A 15,252-nucleotide genomic window follows, 5' to 3' on the forward strand; every position below is an offset into this window, starting at 1 on the left:
TTCCTCTTAAAATGAGTATTTTAAGTACTAAAACTAAACAAAAAAATTGCTAAATTAAAAAAAAATAAAATAAAGAGATGCCTTACAGGACAGGGAAGTTAGGCTACTTGTAAAAATGCATAACTCTCTTTTTGGGGGTCTTTTTGCATAGATGAAAAGCATATGTGTGATATTTGTCAATAAATATTATGTCACTGGGTCAATGACCAAAATGAACAATGTATTTAATCTAATGTAAAATGTATAAATTAACTAATGCTTTGTCAACGTTTCTTCTTGTTCTTTTTATTTCCTGCAGACACAGACATCATTACAGTCCCTTCAGTCCAAGTACAGTGAGATTGTAAGTGAAAAAGATTCTTTGTCGCTGAAATTGCAACGGTTTGAATTTGACAAAGAGCAAATGCTAAGACTACAGGAAGAAGTGAACCACATGAAACATTCCCACGAGTTAGAGCTTCGTAACAAGCAACATCTACAAGACGACATTGAGAGGGGGAAGAGAGAGCTGATTTTTTGGAAGGATCAATGTGATAGCAAACAAAGTTTGATAAGGCAGTATGACACTGACAAAGATATTCTCGAGAGAGATAAGAAATCCTTAAAAAGTGAGATAGAGAGGTTGATGAAAGAACACAGGGAACTTGAAGAGAAAAATAAGAGTAGACTATCAGTCATCCAAAAACAACTGCAAGATGGAACAATTGCTAGACAGACCATGGAGACTGAGCTAAGGCAAGCTAGAGAGCCTCCAATCCCAGATGCCTCCTCTGTGGTTTTTGATGGAGTCCGCAAGCCAGTCACTGCAAAGCAATTACTTGACTCTGGAGTTTTAGACAAACCAACATATGACCAGCTTCTGAAGGGACATAAAACAGTTCCAGAAGTGTCTGCTGAGAAAAAAGTCCCTCTTAAGGGCACAGGGCCAATAGCTGGGGTGATAATTGAAAGTCCAAAAGGCCCAGGGTCTAGCAATAAGCCACTTTGCAAACTGACATTTACTGAAGCCAAAAGAGAAAATCTTCTTCCACCAGATAGCATCGACTTACTTCTCGATGCACAAGCTGCTACAGGGCACATCATTGACCCAAGAACCAATCAAAAGTTAACAGTGAAAGAAGCATATCATCAAGGAGTTATTGATGATGAGGACAAAGAGAGATTACTTGCAGCAGAAGCGGCAGCTGTTGGATACGCTGGGCCTGGCAAAAACAAACCACTGTCAGTGTTTCAGGCAATGAAACAGGGAGTAATTGACAAAAATACAGCATTGCGTCTGTTACAAGCCCAAGAGTCTGTTGGGGGGATTTTGGATCCTATACTTAGTGTGTTCCTCCCCAGAGACATTGCCACTGAGCGTAACCTCATTGATGAAAGCATGTGTAATGCTCTGAATCAGAGGCCAGAGCTCTATCTAGATCCAGAAACTGAAGAAGGTGTGACCTATATGGCAATGAAAAGGAGATGTAAAATAGAGCCACATACTGGTCTTTGTCTTCTCCCTATTCCTGAGAAAGTGGATCCTTCTAACCTTGTGTTTGATGGCGTTCGGAAACCTGTTACTGCCAAGCATCTGTTTGATTGTCATGTTCTTGACAAGCCAACATTTAAAGCGCTTGAAAATGGAAAGAAAACAGTACCTGAGGTTTCTGAAGACAAAACTGTTAATTTAAAGGGCACTGGGCCAATAGCAGGTGTTATAGTGAGCGGTCAGCATAAAATGTCTCTAACTGAAGCAAAAAAACAAATGCTATTGTCCGATGAATGCGCAGATTTGCTCCTAGAAGCACAGGCTGCTACTGGTCACATCATTGACCCAAAGGCCAACAAAAAGTTGACTGTTGAAGAGGCTTATTCAAAGGGAGTAGTGGACATTAATGACCTAGACAGATTATTGGCATCAGAAGCTGCAGCAATTGGTTATAAGGATCCTACTAAACCCAAACCTATTTCAGTTTTTCAGGCAATGAAAAAGGGACTTATAGATGAAAAGACTGGAATACGATTTCTGCAGGCTCAAGAGTCAGTTGGAGGAATCCTAGATCCTAATTTTAGTGTATTCCTACCAAGAGACACAGCTATTAAACACAATCTTTTAGATAAAAATCTTTGCCAAGTGCTAAACCAGAAGCCTGAATATTATGTTGACCCTGAAACAGAGCAAAAGGTCACCTATCAAGTACTGAAAAATAGTTGCAAGATAGAACCACATACAGGTTTGTTACTTTTGCCTATCCTTGAAAAGTTAGATCCTTCAAAACTGATCTTTGATGGTGTAAGAAAGCCTGTAACAGCAAAGCAGTTATATGATTGTGGCGTGCTGGACAAACCAACATTGAATGAACTAATGAAGGGAGACAAAACTGTTCCAGAGGTATCGGTGGATAAGAAGATAACCCTAAAAGGAACAGGATCCATTGCTGGTGTCACAATTGGGTCTTTAGGAAAAATGAATGTTTCAGAGGCAAAGAAACAGTTGCTTATGTCCCCAGAGAGTGCAGATTTGCTTCTGGAAGCCCAGGCTGCGACAGGTCACATCATTGACCCAATGACCAATCAGAAATTGACAGTAGAAGAGGCTTGTTCAAGGGGAGTGGTGGACAGATGTGATCAAGACAAACTCTTAGTAGCAGAAGCTGCTGCTGTTGGATTCACGGATCCTCACACTGGAAAATCTCTGTCAGTGTTTGAGGCAATGAAGAAGGCATTAATTGACAAAAAGACAGGAGTGCGTTTGTTGCAGGCTCAGGAATCCGCCGGGGGTATTCTTGATCCAAATCTCAGTGTTTTCCTGCCAAAAGACACGGCCATGAAGCGCAATCTTTTGGATGAAGTGCTCTGTCATGCCCTAAACATGAATCCCAAGCACTACATTGATCCAGACACAGAGCGGGATGCTACTTACAGTGATTTAAAGACAAAATGTAAAACAGAGCCAAAAACTAATCTACTGCTTCTGCCACTAACTGAGAGGAAAGATCCCTCCAAACTGATGTTTGATGGCGTTCGCAAAACAGTCTCTGCTCGACAATTGTTGGAATGTGATGTCCTTGACAAACCAACATTGAACAAGTTGATCAAAGGGGAGAAAACTGTCCCTGAGGTTTCTTTAGATGAAAAGATATCTCTAAAAGGAACTGGATCCATTGCTGGTGTCATAATTGGATCTTCAGAAAAAATGTCCATTGCAGAGGCAAAGAAACGGATGCTAATGGCCCCAGAGAGTGCAGATTTGCTTCTGGAAGCCCAGGCTGCCACAGGTCACATCATTGACCCAATGACCAATCAGAAATTGACAGTAGAAGAGGCTTGTTCAAGGGGAGTGGTGGACAGATGTGATCAAGATAAACTCTTAGCAGCCGAAGCTGCTGCAGTTGGATATAAGGATCCTCACACTGGGAAATCTCTGTCAGTGTTTGAGGCAATGAAGAAGGCATTAATTGACAAAAAGACAGGAGTGCGTTTGTTGCAGGCCCAGGAATCTGCGGGTGGTATTCTTGATCCAAATCTCAGTGTTTACCTGCCAAAAGACACAGCAAAGACGCGCAACCTTTTGGATGAAGACCTCTGTCGTGCACTTAGCTTGAATCCAAGCATTATTGATCCAGACACAGAGAGATGCTGCTTACAGTGATTTAAAGACAAAATGTAAAACAGAGCCACAAACTAATTTGCTGCTTCTGCCACTAACTGAAAGGAAAGATCCATCCAAACTGATATTTGAGGGCGTTCGCAAGCCAGTCTCTGCACAGCAATTATTAGAATGTGGTGTTCTTGACAAACCAACATTTAACAAGTTGATCAAAGGGGAGAAAACCGTCTCAGAAGTTTCCGTAGATAAAAAGCTATCTCTGAAAGGAAACGGATGCATTGCTGGTGTCAAAGTTGGATCCTCTGAAAAAATGTCCATTTCAGAGGCAAAGAAACAGATGCTAGTGGCCCCAGAGAGTGCAGATTTGCTTCTGGAAGCTCAGGCTGCCACAGGTCACATCATTGACCCAATTACCAATCAGAATTGACAGTAGAAGAGGCTTGTTCAAGGGGAGTGGTGGACAGAAGTATTCGAGACAAACTCCTAGCAGCTGAAGCTGCTGCAGTTGGATATAAGGATCCTCACACTGGGAAATCTCTGTCAGTGTTTGAGGCAATGAAGAAGCATTAATTGACAAAAAGACAGGAGTGCGTTTGTTGCAGGCCCAGGAATCTGCGGGTGGTATTCTTGATCCAAATCTCAGTGTTTACCTGCCAAAAGACACAGCAAAGACGCGCAACCTTTTGGATGAAGACCTCTGTCGTGCACTTAGCTTGAATCCAAAGCATTACATTGATCCAGACACAGAGAGAGATGCTGCTTACAGTGATTTAAAGACAAAATGTAAAACAGAGCCCAAACTAATTTGCTGCTTCTGCCACTAACTGAAAGGAAAGATCCATCCAAACTGATATTTGAGGGCGTTCGCAAGCCAGTCTCTGCACAGCAATTATTAGAATGTGGTGTTCTTGACAAACCAACATTTAACAAGTTGATCAAAGGGGAGAAAACCGTCTCAGAAGTTTCCGTAGATAAAAAAGCTATCTCTGAAAGGAAACGGATGCATTGCTGGTGTCAAAGTTGGATCCTCTGAAAAAATGTCCATTTCAGAGGCAAAGAAACAGATGCTAGTGGCCAGAGAGTGCAGATTTGCTTCTGGAAGCTCAGGCTGCCACAGGTCACATCATTGACCCAATTACCAATCAGAAATTGACAGTAGAAGAGGCTTGTTCAAGGGGAGTGGTGGACAGAAGTATTCGAGACAAATCCTAGCAGCTGAAGCTGCTGCAGTTGGATATAAGGATCCTCACACTGGGAAATCTCTGTCAGTGTTTGAGGCAATGAAGAAGGCATTAATTGACAAAAGACAGGAGTGCGTTTGTTGCAGGCCCAGGAATCTGCGGGTGGTATTCTTGATCCAAATCTCAGTGTTTACCTGCCAAAAGACACAGCAAAGACGCGCAACCTTTTGGATGAAGACCTCTGTCGTGCACTTAGCTTGAATCCAAAGCATTACATTGATCCAGACACAGAGAGAGATGCTGCTTACAGTGATTTAAAGACAAAATGTAAAACAGAGCCACAAACTAATTTGCTGCTTCTGTCACTAACTGAAAGGAAAGATCCATCCAAACTGATATTTGAGGGCGTTCGCAAGCCAGTCTCTGCACAGCAATTATTAGAATGTGGTGTTCTTGACAAACCAACATTTAACAAGTTGATCAAAGGGGAGAAAACCGTCTCAGAAGTTTCCGTAGATAAAAAGCTATCTCTGAAAGGAAACGGATGCATTGCTGGTGTCAAAGTTGGATCCTCTGAAAAAATGTCCATTTCAGAGGCAAAGAAACAGATGCTAGTGGCCCCAGAGAGTGCAGATTTGCTTCTGGAAGCTCAGGCTGCCACAGGTCACATCATTGACCCAATTACCAATCAGAAATTGACAGTAGAAGAGGCTTGTTCAAGGGGAGTGGTGGACAGAAGTATTCGAGACAAACTCCTAGCAGCTGAAGCTGCTGCAGTTGGATATAAGGATCCTCACACTGGGAAATCTCTGTCAGTGTTTGAGGCAATGAAGAAGGCATTAATTGACAAAAAGACAGGAGTGCGTTTGTTGCAGGCCCAGGAATCTGCGGGTGGTATTCTTGATCCAAATCTCAGTGTTTACCTGCCAAAAGACACAGCAAAGACGCGCAACCTTTTGGATGAAGACCTCTGTCGTGCACTTAGCTTGAATCCAAAGCATTACATTGATCCAGACACAGAGGGAGATGCTGCTTACAGTGATTTAAAGACAAAATGTAAAACAGAGCCACAAACTAATTTGCTGCTTCTACCACTAACTGAAAGGAAAGATCCATCCAAACTGATATTTGAGGGCGTTCGCAAGCCAGTCTCTGCACAGCAATTATTAGAATGTGGTGTTCTTGACAAACCAACATTTCACAAGTTGATCAAAGGGGAGAAAACCGTCTCAGAAGTTTCCGTAGATAAAAAGCTATCTCTGAAAGGAAACGGATGCATTGCTGGTGTCAAAGTTGGATCCTCTGAAAAAATGTCCATTTCAGAGGCAAAGAAACAGATGCTAGTGGCCCCAGAGAGTGCAGATTTGCTTCTGGCAGCTCAGGCTGCCACAGGTCACATCATTGACCCAATTACCAATCAGAAATTGACAGTAGAAGAGGCTTGTTCAAGGGGAGTGGTGGACAGAAGTATTCGAGACAAACTCCTAGCAGCTGAAGCTGCTGCAGTTGGATATAAGGATCCTCACACTGGGAAATCTCTGTCAGTGTTTGAGGCAATGAAGAAGGCATTAATTGACAAAAAGACAGGAGTGCGTTTGTTGCAGGCCCAGGAATCTGCGGGTGGTATTCTGGATCCAAATCTCAGTGTTTACCTGCCAAAAGACACAGCAAAGACGCGCAACCTTTTGGATGAAGACCTCTGTCGTGCACTTAGCTTGAATCCAAAGCATTACATTGATCCAGACACAGAGAGAGATGCTGCTTACAGTGATTTAAAGACAAAATGTAAAACAGAGCCACAAACTAATTTGCTGCTTCTGCCACTAACTGAAAGGAAAGATCCATCCAAACTGATGTTTGAGGGCGTTCGCAAGCCAGTCTCTGCACAGCAATTATTAGAATGTGGTGTTCTTGACAAACCAACATTTAACAAGTTGATCAAAGGGGAGAAAACCGTCTCAGAAGTTTCTGTAGATAAAAAGATATCTCTAAAAGGAACAGGATCCATTGCTGGTGTCAAAGTTGGATCCTCTGAAAAAATGTCCATTTCAGAGGCAAAGAAACGGATGCTAATGGCCCCAGAGAGTGCAGATTTGCTTCTGGAAGCCCAGGCTGCCACAGGTCACATCATTGACCCAATTACCAATCAGAAATTGACAGTAGAAGAGGCTTGTTCAAGGGGAGTGGTGGACAGAAGTATTCGAGACAAACTCCTAGCAGCTGAAGCTGCTGCAGTTGGATATAAGGATCCTCACACTGGGAAATCTCTGTCAGTGTTTGAGGCAATGAAGAAGGCATTAATTGACAAAAAGACAGGAGTGCGTTTGTTGCAGGCCCAGGAATCTGCGGGTGGTATTCTTGATCCAAATCTCAGTGTTTACCTGCCAAAAGACACAGCAAAGACGCGCAACCTTTTGGATGAAGACCTCTGTCGTGCACTTAGCTTGAATCCAAAGCATTACATTGATCCAGACACAGAGAGAGATGCTGCTTACAGTGATTTAAAGACAAAATGTAAAACAGAGCCACAAACTAATTTGCTGCTTCTGCCACTAACTGAAAGGAAAGATCCATCCAAACTGATATTTGAGGGCGTTCGCAAGCCAGTCTCTGCACAGCAATTATTAGAATGTGGTGTTCTTGACAAACCAACATTTAACAAGTTGATCAAAGGGGAGAAAACCGTCTCAGAAGTTTCCGTAGATAAAAAGCTATCTCTGAAAGGAAACGGATGCATTGCTGGTGTCAAAGTTGGATCCTCTGAAAAAATGTCCATTTCAGAGGCAAAGAAACGGATGCTTATGTCCCCAGAGAGTGCAGATTTGCTTCTGGAAGCCCAGGCTGCCACAGGTCACATCATTGACCCAATGACCAATCAGAAATTGACAGTAGAAGAGGCTTGTTCAAGGGGAGTGGTGGACAGAAGTATTCGAGACAAACTCTTAGGAGCTGAAGCTGCTGCACTTGGATATAAGGATCCTCACACTGGGAAATCTCTGTCAGTGTTTGAGGCAATGAAGAAGGCATTAATTGACAAAAAGACAGGAGTGCGTTTGTTGCAGGCCCAGGAATCTGCGGGTGGTATTCTTGATCCAAATCTCAGTGTTTACCTATCAAAAGACACAGCAAAGACACGCAACCTTTTGGATGAAGACCTCTGTCGTGCTCTTAGCTTGAATCCAAAGCATTACATTGATCCAGACACAGAGAGAGATGCTGCTTACAGTGATTTAAAGACAAAATGTAAAACAGAGCCACAAACTAATTTGCTGCTTCTGCCACTAACTGAAAGGAAAGATCCATCCAAACTGATGTTTGAGGGCGTTCGCAAGCCAGTCTCTGCACAGCAATTATTAGAATGTGGTGTTCTTGACAAGCCAACATTTAACAAGTTGATCAAAGGGGAGAAAACCGTCTCAGAAGTTTCCGTAGATAAAAAGCTATCTCTGAAAGGAAACGGATGCATTGCTGGTGTCAAAGTTGGATCCTCTGAAAAAATGTCCATTTCAGAGGCAAAGAAACGGATGCTAATGGCCCCAGAGAGTGCAGATTTGCTTCTGGAAGCCCAGGCTGCCACAGGTCACATCATTGACCCAATGACCAATCAGAAATTGACAGTAGAAGAGGCTTGTTCAAGGGGAGTGGTGGACAGAAGTATTCGAGACAAACTATTAGCAGCTGAAGCTGCTGCACTTGGATATAAGGATCCTCACACTGGGAAATCTCTGTCAGTGTTTGAGGCAATGAAGAAGGCATTAATTGACAAAAAGACAGGAGTGCGTTTGTTGCAGGCCCAGGAAATTGCGGGTGGTATTCTTGATCCAAATCTCAGTGTTTACCTATCAAAAGACACAGCAAAGACACGCAACCTTTTGGATGAAGACCTCTGTCGTGCTCTTAGCTTGAATCCAAAGCATTACATTGATCCAGACACAGAGAGAGATGCTGCTTACAGTGATTTAAAGACAAAATGTAAAACAGAGCCAAAACTAATTTGCTGCTTCTGCCACTAACTGAGAGGAAAGATCCAAACTGATGTTTGAGGGCGTTCGCAAGCCAGTCTCTGCACAGCAATTATTAGAATGTGGTGTTCTTGACAAACCAACATTTAACAAGTTGATCAAAGGGGAGAAAACCGTCTCAGAAGTTTCCGTAGATAAAAAGATATTTCTTAAAGGAACAGGATCTATTGCTGGTGTCAAAATTGGATCTTTTGGAAAAATGTCAATTTCAGATGCCAGGAAAAAGATGCTAATGCCCCCAAAGTGTGCAATGTTTCTTTTGGAGGCCCAGGCTGCCACTGGTCACATCACTGACATAAAATCCAATCAGAAATTGACAGCAGAAGAAGCTAGTGCAAGGGGAGTGGTGGAAAGAAGTGATCGAGATAAACTTTTAGCAGCAGAAGCTGCTGCTGTTGGCTATAGGGATCCTCACACTGGACAATCTCTATCTGTCTGTGAGGCAATACAGAAGGGATTAACTGACAAAGAGACTGGGGTTCGATTACTGCAGGCCCAGGAATCTGTAGGAGGAATTCTTGATCCGAATCTCAGTATTTTCCTACCAAGAGAAACTGCTCTGAAGCGTAACATTCTGGATGAAGACCTACTTCAAGCACTTAAACAGAACCCTGAGTGCTATATTGACCCAGAAACAGAGTGTTGTGCAAGTTATGGGTCTTTAAAGAAAAAAGGCACAATAGAGCCTCAAACTGGTCTGATGCTTCTGGAATTTGCTGAGAAGAAAGATCCCTCCAAACTGATGTTTGATGGCTTACGCAAGCCAGTCTCTTCACAGCAATTATTGGAATGTGGCGTTCTTGACACGCCAACATTTAACAAGTTAATTAAAGGAGAGAAAACTGTCTCAGAGATTTCTGTAGAAAAGAAACTATTTCTAAAAGGAACAGCGTCTATTGCTGGTGTCACAGTCGGATCTTTAGGGAAAATGTCCATTTCAGATGCCAAGAAAAAGATGCTGATGCCTCCAGAAAGTGCAGACTTGTTGCTGGAAGCCCAGGCTGCCACAGGTCACATCATTGACCCAATGACCAATCAGAAATTGACAGTAGAAGAGGCTTGTTCAAGGGGAGTGGTGGACAGAAGTGTTCGAGACAAACTCTTAGCAGCTGAAGCTGCTGCAATTGGATATAAGGATCCTCACACTGGAAAATCTCTATCAGTGTTTGAGGCAATGAAGAAGGCATTAATTGACAAAAAGACCGGAGTGCGTTTGTTGCAGGCCCAGGAATCTGCTGGGGGTATTCTTGATCCAAATCTCAGTGTTTTCCTCCCCATTGAAACTGCTCTGAAACGCAACCTTTTGGATCAAGACCTTGTTTGTGCACTTAAACAGAATCCTGAGTGTTACATTGACCCAGAAACAGAGCGTACTGCAAGCTATGGGTCTTTGAAGAAAAAATGCCCAACAGAGCCTCGAACTGGTTTGATGCTTCTTTCTCTTGCTGAGAAGAAAGATCCCTCCAAACTGATGTTTGATGGCATTCGCAAGCCAGTTTCAGCACAGCAGTTGTTGGATTGTGGTGTTCTTGATCAATCAACATTTAACATGTTGCTCAACGGAGAGAAAACTATCCCAGAGGTATCTGCAGATAAGAAGGTTAATCTTAAAGGGACTGGTCCTATTGCTGGTGTAAGTCATAGCAGTCAAGGCAACATTTCTTTTGCAGAGGCTAAGAAACTGAAGATCATGTCAGAAGACAGTGCAAATTTACTGTTAGAGGCCCAGGCTGCCACAGGTCACATCATCGACCCTAAAACAGAGCAGAAATTGACTGTAGAGGTCGCATGTATCCGAGGAGTGGTGGATTTTAAAGACCAAAATAGGCTGTTAGCAGCTGAAAGTGCTGCCACAGGCTTTAAAGATCCTATTTCAGGAAAGTTAATGTCATTGTTTGAGGCCATGAAAAAAGGTTTAATTGATGAGACAACTGGCCTAAATCTTTTACAGGCCCAAGAATCAGTTGGAGGAATTTTAGACCCCGATCTTAGTGTATTTCTACCAAAAGATGTAGCTTTAAAGCGAAATCTGTTAGATGAAAAACTCATTCATGCCCTTAAACAGAATCCTCCTTGTTATCTTGACCCAGAAACTGAACACAATGTCACCTATGGGGCTCTGCAGGCAAAATGTAACACAAACACTCACACTGGTTTATATATTTTGCCAGTGTCAGGGAAGCTAGACCCCTCCAAATTATTGTTTGATGGTGTACACAAAACAGTCACAGCACAGCAGCTCCTAGATTGTGGAGTTCTGGACAAACAAACATTTGACCAACTAATGAAAGGGAAGAGAACTGTTTCAGAGGTTTCTATAGATATTAAAATGTTTTTAAAAGGGACAGGCTTAATTGCTGGTGTATCTGCTGGGCCTCTTGGAAAAATGTCCTTCACAGAAGCAAAAAAACAGAAAATCATATCAGCTGACAGTGCTAACAAACTTCTTCTTGCCCAGGCAGCTACAGGTAACATCATTGACCCCAGGACAAATAAGAAATATACAGTAAAAGAAGCATGTGCCAGAGATCTAGTCGACAAAGAAGATGAATCAATATTGTTTTCAGCTGAAACTGCTGCTATTGGGTATCGAGATCCAGTTAATGCCAAATTTCTGTCAGCTGGCCAAGCCATGAGAAAGGGAATAATTAACAAAGACACTGCACTACGGATCCTTCAGGCTCAGGACTCTGTTGGTGGAATTTTGGACCCTATTGTCAGTGTTTTCCTACCTAAAGACATTGCAATGAAACAGGGTCTTATTGATGAGGACCTCTATCAGGCACTGAATAAGTCTCCCAAGTACTATCTAGACCCTGATACTCAACAACCAACAACATATGCATCACTGAAGACAAAATGCAAATCTGATCCCAGCACTGGACTTTTGCTTCTTCCTAAACCTACACAATTAACTATAAGGGGACTTCGACGCGAAGTGTCTGTCACAGACCTGGTTGATGCAAAGTTGCTAAGCAAATCAGATGTGGACCAGCTGAACGCAGGTAAGCTTACAACCAAAGCTATTGAGGATCAACTTAGGTCATACTTGGGAGGTTCTACTTGTATAGCAGGAGTTTATGATGAAGCCAGTAATAAAGTACTATCAATCTATCAAGCTATGAAGAATGGACTTCTGCGACCTGGCACTACTCTAGAACTACTTGAAGCCCAAGCTGCATCAGGTTTTATGATTGATCCTGTCAATAATCTCTTTCTGACTGTTGCTGAAGCCTACAATAGAAAGCTTTTTGGACCAGAGTTTAAGGAAAAACTGCTTTCAGCAGAAAAGGCTGTTACCGGTTACAAAATGCCTGTAACAGGTGAGATAGTCTCCCTCTTTCAGGCCATAGAGAATGGTCTAGTGGAGAAGGGTCATGGCATTCGTCTTCTGGAGGCCCAGATTGCCAGTGGAGGCATCATTGATCCCAAACACAGCCATCGTATTGATGTGAATGTTGCATATCAAAGAGGCTATTTTAATGAAGAAATGAATAAGATCTTGACTGATGAAAGTGATGACACTAAAGGTTTCTTTGATCCCAACACTGAGAAAAACCTGACGTATCTGGAACTTAAAAAACATTGTATCTCAGATAAGAACACTGGGCTTATTTTGTTGCCAATCAAAGACAAGAAGAAACAGGAATCAAGCAAAAAGAACACTGTAAGAAAGAGGAGAGTGATAATTGTGGATCCAGAGACTGATAAAGAGATGACAGTACGTGAAGCATACAACAAAGGGTATATTGACTATGACACCTACCTGGAGCTGTCAGAACAAGAATGTGAGTGGGAAGAGATCACTATCACTGCTCCAGATGGTTCCATCCGGTTTGCTATCAATGACAGGTCAACTGGAAAAAAATATGACGTCACTGACCTGCTCGAAAAGCGAGTCATTGATCAGTCTGTCGTGGAGCAGTATCGTTCACAAGCTATCACCATCACTGAATTTGCAGACATCATCAGTAATCAGGCTACACACAAATCAGCTTCATCATCATCAGTATCATCATCAAACGTAATCCCAGAACCATCAGGAAGATCATCAGTTACATCGTCATCATTGTCGTCGATGCTATCCACTTCAGGAACTTCAGCTTCTTTAAGCTCATCTTCAGTAACATCATCAAACTCAAAAACATCAGTAGTCCCTGTTCCATCAATTACATCATCTTCCTCATCCTTTTCTTCATCAACTGTTGTATCAAGACCGTTATCTCCTACATTCACCAAAACAACTACAACAAAAACTACCACAATCATAGAGAAAAGCTCATCATCCACCATTGTTGCTGAAAAATGTTCAGACTCCATGAAGCAGGGATCCCATATATCGATCACTCTGTCCTCTCCTCTTGAACCAGTTGGCGAGGTGGAGCCTGTAGGAGCCGTTTTTGACACAGAGGCAGTAGAGAAAGTTTCTATCACAGAGGCTTTAAATCGGGGTCTAGTAGATTCTATCACAGCCCAGAGATTGCTTGAGGCCCAAGCTTGCACTGGAGGAATTGTGAATCCCACAGATGGCAAGCGGGTCAGCATACAAGAGGCTTCCCAAATAGGTTTAATAGCTAATGACATGGTGACTAAACTAAAACCTGCCCAGAAAGCCTATTTTGGTTTTGAGGATATAAAAACCAAAAGGAAGTTGTCTGCTGCTCTGGCCATAAAGGAAATGTGGCTACCATATGAGGCGGGGCAGAGATTTCTGGAGTTCCAGGTTGCAACAGGGGGGCTTTATGACCCCGAAAAGGGCTGTAGAAGAAGCATTGAGGATGCTTTGAAAATGGGTTGGCTGGATTCAAGAACGGCACAAAAGCTCCTGGATGTCAAAAACCACACAAAAAATTTGACATGTCCCAAAAGCAAACTTAGAATTTCTTACAAAGAAGTACTTGATAACTGCCTAGTTGAAGAGGGTACTGGGGTGAAAATGCTTCAGGCCTCATCTGTATCTTCTAGAGGTATCAGCAGTCCATACAACATTGCTTCAGCCCCGGGATCCAAGACAGGATCCAGAAGTGGTTCACAAAGGGGCTCCCGCAGAAGCAGTTTGGATCTGGGTTCATCATTAACACAATATAATTTTACTAGCTTTACCAGCTTTTCCTCTACCAGATAAATCCATAAAATGCAAAGATCTTTACATTCATCCACTTTTCTTGCAAATTAAATCATCGTTTTTACAATATTGTCAGTATGTGGGAATTTACTAAATATTTTCTTTCTGTCCAGTAGAAATGTTTTTAGTTCTTTATTTTGCATTTGGATTTAATTTGCCTTTGGCATTTCAAGTAAAAGATATGAAGAACACTTAAAGAACAGATTTGTGACAATCAACAAAAGTATTATTAACCACCATAAGGTATTTTGAGAGGAAATAAATGTGTTATGGCGACTATTGGTATCCTCAAAATAATTCTTAAAATTATTGCCATATTTGTTTTTGCATGGTCTGTTCCAAAAATATAATTTTCCAAAGTTTCATGTTATATGGATAGCCTTTCATTTTGAATAATTCCTATAATCAGCTTTTGTTTCATGAATTATCAAAATATGATCTATGTTTGTTTTATGGGGTATATGTTTGTTGACATTATTGGTTTAATGGTTTTGTTTTTTGCTTTTTTTTTAAGGATTCTGTTTCCTGATTAGCACTATATGCGCTGTTTAATTTGTTACCATCATTTATTAAAGAAGAGTTTGTACTCTTGTGGATTTAAAACCATTTTTGTGCATGATTCTTCTTAAACAATAACTCAACACATTAAAGACATGTGTATTCTCTTATTTTTTGTGTAATTTACTGCTTGTTCCTCAGTTTTATTGGAACATTCAAAACTTTTTATTAAAGTAAAAAACTAAAACCCAAGCACATACAGTACGCTTAAGCCAATATCAGAAAAAGAATGTTGTGCTTTAGAAAGAGACAACTTTGGCTGTGAATAATTATTAAAACTGCTTATTGTAACTAATAATAAAACTAGTAATTAAATTTTTAAAAATCACTTAGTCCAAGCACCGTTTCTCATTATAGAAAAAAAAGTTTAAGTATGTAGTCAAAGAATTCAGTCTCAGTTATTATCTTGCCCAATAAGGGCTAGAATGATTTTAAAATAATAATAGCTGAAGGCGTAAGTCTAGAACTGATGTTATCTGTGCAGCAGGATGCCACACATAGATATGGACTAAATATGGACAACTTCTCTCAATTATACAAATGTTTATTAAAAAATAATGTCAACTTCACAATTGAAACATTTTATTCAACCAACTCACTAAGCAAGTAACACACTCAACTAAAACTACTGAGAAAAAGATTAAAGAATTAAGCTAAAACTACTTCAAGTAATCACCAACAAATCAATGTCATAGTTCTGAATGGTTTGTGAATTCATTGAATCCAGATTTATTTCATGAGGAAATTGGAGTGTGCTAATTAGTTTTAACTAAT

The 15,252-nt window shown here is 41.3% G+C and overlaps 1 protein-coding gene across 1 annotated transcript in view; it reads left to right on the forward strand.

Moving 5' to 3' along the window:
* The window catches only part of LOC129368747 (desmoplakin-A-like), a 29,792-nt gene extending 15,204 nt beyond the window's left edge, over window positions 1-14,588 (forward strand). The window contains exons 24-25 of the mRNA XM_055043852.1: window positions 299-2,833; window positions 11,566-14,588. Coding sequence (XP_054899827.1) covers window positions 299-2,833; window positions 11,566-13,920 — 4,890 coding nt within the window. The 3' untranslated portion in view covers window positions 13,921-14,588. The remainder of the gene's footprint in view (window positions 1-298; window positions 2,834-11,565) is intronic.
* The last annotated feature ends 664 nt before the right edge of the window (window positions 14,589-15,252 follow it).

The sequence above is a fragment of the Poeciliopsis prolifica genome, unplaced genomic scaffold (assembly GCF_027474105.1).
Source record: "Poeciliopsis prolifica strain line A6 unplaced genomic scaffold, Auburn_PproV2 SCAFFOLD002, whole genome shotgun sequence".
NCBI lineage: Eukaryota > Metazoa > Chordata > Actinopteri > Cyprinodontiformes > Poeciliidae > Poeciliopsis > Poeciliopsis prolifica.